At 38.4% G+C, this 7,346-nt stretch overlaps 1 protein-coding gene across 2 annotated transcripts in view; it reads left to right on the top strand.

Annotated features, from left to right (window-relative positions):
* The window catches only part of LOC106883016 (sushi domain-containing protein 2), a 156,020-nt gene that overhangs the window by 131,924 nt on the left and 16,750 nt on the right, over positions 1-7,346 (top strand). For both annotated transcript variants that reach the window (XM_052971346.1, XM_014933875.2), the window contains 4 exons: positions 3,251-3,387; positions 4,288-4,436; positions 5,491-5,754; positions 6,885-7,150. In XM_052971346.1, the coding sequence (XP_052827306.1) occupies positions 3,251-3,387; positions 4,288-4,436; positions 5,491-5,754; positions 6,885-7,150 (816 nt within the window). The remainder of the gene's footprint in view (positions 1-3,250; positions 3,388-4,287; positions 4,437-5,490; positions 5,755-6,884; positions 7,151-7,346) is intronic.

The raw sequence follows: 7,346 nt of genomic DNA, 5'->3' as shown, positions 1-7,346 counted from the left end.
CAGAGTTTTTACAGCTGGATGCCCTTCCTAACGCCAACCACTCAGAGAGTGTAGTGGGTGCTTTTACGTGTCACCCGCACGAAAACGGTTCATTCCGTTGTCTGTAGTTCATTTTTCTAACGTCCTGTACCCGAATATGCATCTATATATACACATGTAGATGCAAGTATGTACATATATGTGTGTATACATGCTTATATATCTTTTGTATTATTTATATATATATAAATATATATATAGAGAGAGAGAGAGAGATTCATTTGCGCGTGTGCCTCTATTAATGTGTGTCAGCGTATGTGTGTGTGTACAAACGCGCACGCGTCCATAAATACGGACTTGGTGCCTGTACCACAGAGAGAGAGGTAAACAGAATGCTTATCTCTCATATTTTGTTGACGAGCCAAAGCCAGTTTTTTTTTTTTTTTATGGTAGACTATTTATTTGTCAACAAACAAATGATTATCTCATTATGTACAACAAGGCTAGTGTGGGTTATTTATTTAGGGAGCCACACCCTCTATCTGCTGGCGTATCTGTGAAACATGTTGTGTGAGCCAGATCGGCGTACTAAACCTTGTTTTTCAGTTTTTACATGTTTTCTGTTACAACTGCTCTCAGCCACCTCCCTCCGCCCTCTCCCCGTCTCTCTCCGTCGTAGTTCTCTGACCTCATTTATCTCTTCCATCATCCACCCATCTTTTTCCATCAGTGATGTACTTGCCACCTTACTCAACTTGTCTTTCTTTCTCCACCTTATGACACCCGCCACAGCCAGACGCATCTGCATGCAGTCATCGTCGTCGTCATCTCTCACTGGCGTGACCTGTAAAATAACTGTCTTAGTTGCCATTCAGCATCGCAGTTATTCCCCATGCACCAAAAATGCTTCTGGTGGATTAAATAAATAAATAAAATATAGATTGACACAGCACATGTGTCCGTATATACCGTAAATCCTCGAGTATAATCCGCATTTTTTTCCCCAAAATTTAAAGGTCAAAATCCCTGGTGCGTACTATATACGAGGTTAAAAATTGAAAATATTTTCTAAGCAATGTCCGAGTTTCTATTTGCTGCCCGGCAATGTTTATACCAGACGCATTTTGTGATATCGGGCGCGAAAATATCTTAACCCATTACCTCCCATAATTCTATTAACTGGAATTTTTTTATGAAACTTTGATTTCTAGCATAAAACAGCCTTAGAAACACGCTGGAATGATCAAAATAACATTTTTAAATATAAATAAGCGAGATATTGGGTGAAAAATTAGCAAACCTCATTTGAATATCAGAGAAATATACCGAGTAGATATAGCAAAAAGGTTAGATATGTGTAAATATTGACAGATAATTACAAAATTTGTAATTTTTAAGTGATCTCATATGAGATCACTGGTAGGTAATGGGTTAAGCTAAGGTTGAAAGCAATGAAGTCATAAAAGAATCCTAAAAGTTGTTCGCTAAAGGTGGAAGGGTTCGCGCTCCCGACCTGACTGATATGTAAATGGATTGTGTATGCATGGAATGAACTTGACCCCCAGATTATTGTGAAAAGTTTTATCAAATGTTTTATATCATCTGCACTGGATGGTACTCAGGATGACGCTGTATGGAAAGATGAAACAGTGAATCTTCTGATGTTGACTGTGAATCTGCTGATAATATCAACATGAAGCGAAGTCTCTCTTGGACTCGTCACTGCAACATCACATCACATTGCGAAGGTTATGCGTTTGCAATCCAATAGCAGGAGATTGGTATGAAATACCTAATAAACAAAAGTGACAGTTAAACTCTTGGAGCTTCGAGATGCAACTGAAAATGTAGATTGTCATATTTCTGTGGAAAACATCAGGCACTTTTTGGTTATCTCACCCCCATTAAAAAATTGGGTGATCTCCCTCAACTAAAAAATTGTTTAACCCTCAATAAAACAAAAAGAAAAAATGAAAAAAATTAATAAATATGAAAAATAGAAAGATAAAACATCTTGTTGAATCTGAGAATATTTTTTATAACAAATACAAAACTGAAAAAATTAATAAACTCGTGATTTGCAGCTTCCCCACGAATGTCATCAAGCTACTACTACGTCTCTCTGCAACCCGACGTTGTTACAAAAACAATATATAATACCATTCGGGGAAAAGACTATCCTGGAATAAATATAGAGAACCCCACCCTCTTCCTGAATACATACACAAATATCGGCACTAGAAATACTAGTGGAATATTCCCACCAAGACATCTGTCAAGTGTAAGCCTAACAGACCGGATATTGTTATTTTAGACAGACAGGAAAAAGTATGGACCGTCATAGAGGTCAGCTGTCCTGCTGGTGTGAACTCTTTGAGAATCTAAGAGAAAGAAGGAAACCATGGATAATTGTTTCAAAAACATCCAGCTTCTAGATCCATTAAAAAAAATTTACATTTATATCAATAATAATTGGAGTAGAGTGTAACTGGAAATAGACTTTGCTAGTATTTTTAGCCGATTGAGGATTCGAGGAGAGTAGTAAATGGCAAACCTTTTTATTTTTTTATTTTTATTTTTATTTTTTCTAACCCCAGCATGTCATAATATTTATTTTTGTAATAATACTGTTGCTGGAGTGTCCTTTTCCATCTATACATGCATTTTGATTTTAAATAAATGCTTATAGATAAACTCTTATACTATGATGTCGCAAGGAGGGTCGTTTTTCTCTTTTTCCAAAAGTCCATCACGTGTCACCTAAAAACTTTCGAGGTATCGCTGCTGAAAAGCGTCATAGGTTCACCGTCCCTGGTGTGAAGGATCTCTCGTTATCTCTTGTTAATCCTGATTGAACAAATAGATCTATGATCAAGGCCATTCCAGCCATGATTATCCTGTCTTTTTAAGAGTGTTTAGAACTATATTATCTAAGGCTCCCTGACTTACTTAAGGTGACAGATGTTTTATTTGAAGGGCATTCGGTTTCTTTCTCTTAACTTTGTGCAGAAGCAGTTACCTACCTTGATTCAGCCGAGTTGCGTCCCTTGTTTGATAAATTTATATTTAACAAGCTGGCTTATTAATATTATTGATAAAATATGTTTTTATTTGGAGATAAATTCACATTTTCACTAATTGTATATACAGTGTTGCTTAATTGATATCAACACTATAAAATATATTTTGTGAATATAGTATCTTTGACAAAATATCTGTCTTGTCTCACCTCTCTCTGATCTACATCTCCATTTTTTTCTTTTCATTCTAGTAAACTTTGCCATGGCAGTACCACGAGTAATACGTGAGCAACCCCGTCGATGGATAATTGGAAGCGAAGTTTTCATATCATGGAATGCAAGTGAACTTCCTTCTTCTAAATTCCGTGTTGACCTTTTAGGATTAGAGGTAAGTGAAGGTTTTTATCAGGATTTTCTTCCTTTGTGATTAAATTGATTTCACAGACTACAAGACAAATGCAGGTGTCAGCCGTAATGCCCTCTTGTTTCGTTTTTGACCAATTCACGGACTGCCCTTGTGTGGTTAATGATAGAGTATTGTTGGTATTTGTTTGGCTTTAGTTTAGCATCAAACATTTAATACTTTCTACTATAAGCACAAAGCCTGAAATTGGTGGGGGGTGGATAGTCAATTACATCGACTCCAGTGTGTAACTGGTACTTAATTTATCGACCTCGAAAGGATGAAAGGCAAAGTTGACCTCGGCAGAATTTGAACTCAGGACTTAACGTCAGGTGAAATACCGCAATGCATTTCACCTGCTGTGCTAACAATTCTGCCAGCTCGCTGCCTTCATCAAAAGCATTCCATTTACCTCTATTTCACCCTGCCAAGTATTGTATGAACGTTCTAGATTACAATACTAAACGGGACCTTTCATTTGCTTGTTTAACATGGTGGAGGGTAGGGGGCGACTTGAAGGAAATTTAAATTACTTAATTTGTCGTACCTGTATATTTTAGCTAACATTTTAATTGCCAGCATCAGAACCCGGTACACATTTAAGGTATGGTACGGCAGGGAATTAAGATATTTTAAATGAGGAGGGTGGCCAGTGTGGAAAGAGAAGTGGCTAAAGGGGGTCGATGGTCGGAAAAGTTTGGTGACCCCTGCTGTAAAGGGTTGAGGTCACTGCGCAACTGTCTCTGCCCTTTGGTCATATAACTATTAATAGTGCACTCTGTTTGTGTGTGGTGATGATGATGATGATGATGATGATGATGAATGAAGAGATTGCCGTAGCAACTCCCTATTTACCTTTGTTGTACCCGTTTTTATTTCTTATAGTTAAATGGTAGTTTTTTTAAATGGCACTTGGTGAAGAATTTCCACAGCACTGGTGAACACAGCATGACGTTGGCTCTAGAAGATAACCTGTTGAACTATAGTACAGCTATCATACGAGTCCTTGAAGATGACAATCGGCGGCAGCTAAGGTCAGTCGGTACACTCTCTTGCTTATCCTCTTTTGCTTTCTCCTCTCTTTCTCTTCCCCTTCTCATCTTGTACTTATCTACAAATATGTTGTTGTTACTTAACTCTGAGTCAGCTCCAGTCAAGCCGACTTATGACCATTCTACCTTTTTTATCAGGCTCAGTGCATTGGGAGCCACATTGGTAACTCATTCTCCTTTCCTAAGATGGTAGGGTGGTATTTGAGGTAGATACAGCTCTTGGTTCTAGCAGGTCTCAATCACAAGTTGTCCGGTCCTTGTTGTGATGTGGTGGCTTTCATCCCTTCAGTGACCCTGAGAGCTATGCCAGTGGTGTGTAAGTTGTAAACAGAGCCTCCCAATCTAAACAGGTAAAGGGATAGAGGCCAGACTAACCTGGGTCACCTCTTCCCAAAGGTAAAAACGGGTTTGCATTGGGCCAACACCCCTACTGAGAAAAAAAATCGAAGTTACAGAAGCTTGCTGACAATCCAAAACCTGGGAGAGGAGGGCCTTCTCTTAAGGAAACATGACAGTGTACCGAAATCTGAAAGGAAGCTGCAAAGAAAAGCAGGGATCCAGCAGTAGGAAAAAACAACCCAGAGTTGACAACAGTTGAGAAAGGTCATTGAGGACCTGTGGTCCTTAGGGAGTCAAGTGTTTAAGTTAATCAAGTGACTCTGGTAACATACAGATGGTTTTTTTATTAGGTCTTATTTGATTTACTTTGATGAATTCTTAACCCTTTTGCAGACAGATAATTTTTTAAATCCTTGCGGTTTGGGTATTTTGTCTGCCGTTACAATCTGGGTTCAAACTCCACCTAGGTCGCCTTTGCCTGTTATCCTTTTGGGGTCGATTAAATAAGTACCAGTTACGCACTGGAGTCGATGTAATCGACTTAATCCCTTTGTCTGTCCTTGTTTGTCCCCTCTATGTTTAGCCCCTTGTGGGCAACAAAGAAATAAATATATGTACACACACACACACACACATATATATATACACATACATACATACATACATGTATTTATTTATCTCTTTGTCTTTATTACAGTTTTCCAGTTACTCTTTGGTCTGACATGTTTCCTGTCAATGGTGGAGAGAAAAATTCTCAAGAAAGATGTGAAAGATGGTTGGCAGAAGACCACCCCAATTTAGATATTAACCCCAACATGTGTCCATGTGCGTTACGGCAAGCAAGTCGGGACACAAGCCGTTATCAAAAAGATCCCCTTTGTAATACTAATTCCCCAAACAAAGCCCTCAATTGTATATATCATCCAAAAGCTACTGAATGTGTCATTTTAAACTCACAGAGGTTCGTATCACTACTCACATTGCTTTGTTCAGTTCAATACTCTACATTAGTGGTGCTCAGCCATTTCTTGCCTATAAAACCCTTCAATTCCTATTTTACTCTACTGGACCTCTTTCCCCCACCAATGTTAAGGGGGGGGGGGGAAACTATTGTATTTTTATAATTAAATATTATTAGAAATTGTATTAAAAAAAGTGTCAAATATTTTGTAGAAGAATAAACCAAGTAAAAAGCACCGTTCAAGTATGATATAGGATATATAAATCTAGCATTTTTAGATACTATCGTACGTTAAATTCAACTTACATTGAAAGTCAACAAAGTTTGCTTTAGAAGCGTTGAGATGTATTGAAAGATGCAGATAAGGAAATAATTTTATTCTCAATCGCAGAATAATGCTAATAAAATAGCATGAACCGGATAAACTGTCCATATTTTGGAGAAAAATCTGTCAGTGGCCAGCCATGAGACTCAAACTCACATCCTTATTTAGTGTACTTTTTATATAATTTGGTACCACTTTCCTTGTTAACACTATTGTACTCACCAAGGGTAGCGAGCTGGCAGAATCATTATCATGGTGGATGAAATGCTTTGCGGTACTTCACCGGTCGTTACATTCTGAGTTCAAATTCCACCGAGGTCGACTTTACCTTTCATCCTTTCAGGGGTCAATAAATTAAGTATCAGTGAAGCACTGGGGTCAATGTAATCGACTGGTCCCCCTCCTCCCAATTCCAGGCCTTGTGCCTTTAGTAGAAAGGATTATTGTACTCGCCACAGTGTACTCTGCTTTGTATAACATAGAACTACAGCACTATTTGGTGCTATATATTAACTACAAACATTATTGTACTTATTTAGTGTACTTTTTATATAACTTGGTACCACTGTACTAGATAACATTCATTGTACTTACCGCAGTGTTCTCTATACAAGTTGGTACTATTGTACTAGTATGTATTTACTGTGAACATTATTCTACTTACTGTGGTATATACTCTTCTTTGGAGATCTTAGTTTTACTGTAGTGTCTAACACACCACTGTGTCATACTCTGCTATAACTTACAACTGTTCTAACCCTGCTGTACTATAACCTAAACTGTAATATTCATGTCGCTATTTCAGTACAACCAATGCAGGCCAGTCGTGTTGCTATGGTGGCAGAAACAACAGTTTACTAGAGTGGCAGTCTCATTCAGACTGTGGTTATGTTTACCGATATAACAACCAAGCTCAGGGAGATGGAATCGTGCCACACTTAACACATTTCGAGTCAGATATTATACCATTCTTACACTGCTGCATGTACTCAGGAAAACAGAAACTGTGCCAGAAATTCTTCCAATGGAGACCTGCTACCAAATGTAACGCTTACAATCCTCCATCGCCTGGTGAGTTCTTCAGGTGCCAATTCAAACGTCCTTTGTTTTATATTGTTTCTTCCCCATTCCTGCTGTTTATATCATAGTGTAGGCGGCAGCGGCGATGGTGGTGGTGGTGGTGGTGGTGGTGGTGGCGGCGGCAGTGGCAGTGAATCGTATGTCAGCCTTCACTTGGTAAACCTATGATCAAACATGTTCTACTCAT

This window comes from Octopus bimaculoides, chromosome 10 (assembly GCF_001194135.2).
Source record: "Octopus bimaculoides isolate UCB-OBI-ISO-001 chromosome 10, ASM119413v2, whole genome shotgun sequence".
NCBI classification, from domain to species: Eukaryota; Metazoa; Mollusca; class Cephalopoda; order Octopoda; family Octopodidae; genus Octopus; species Octopus bimaculoides.
The sequence above is the reverse complement of the archived record's forward strand: the minus strand, read 5'-3'. Positions and strand labels throughout refer to the sequence as shown.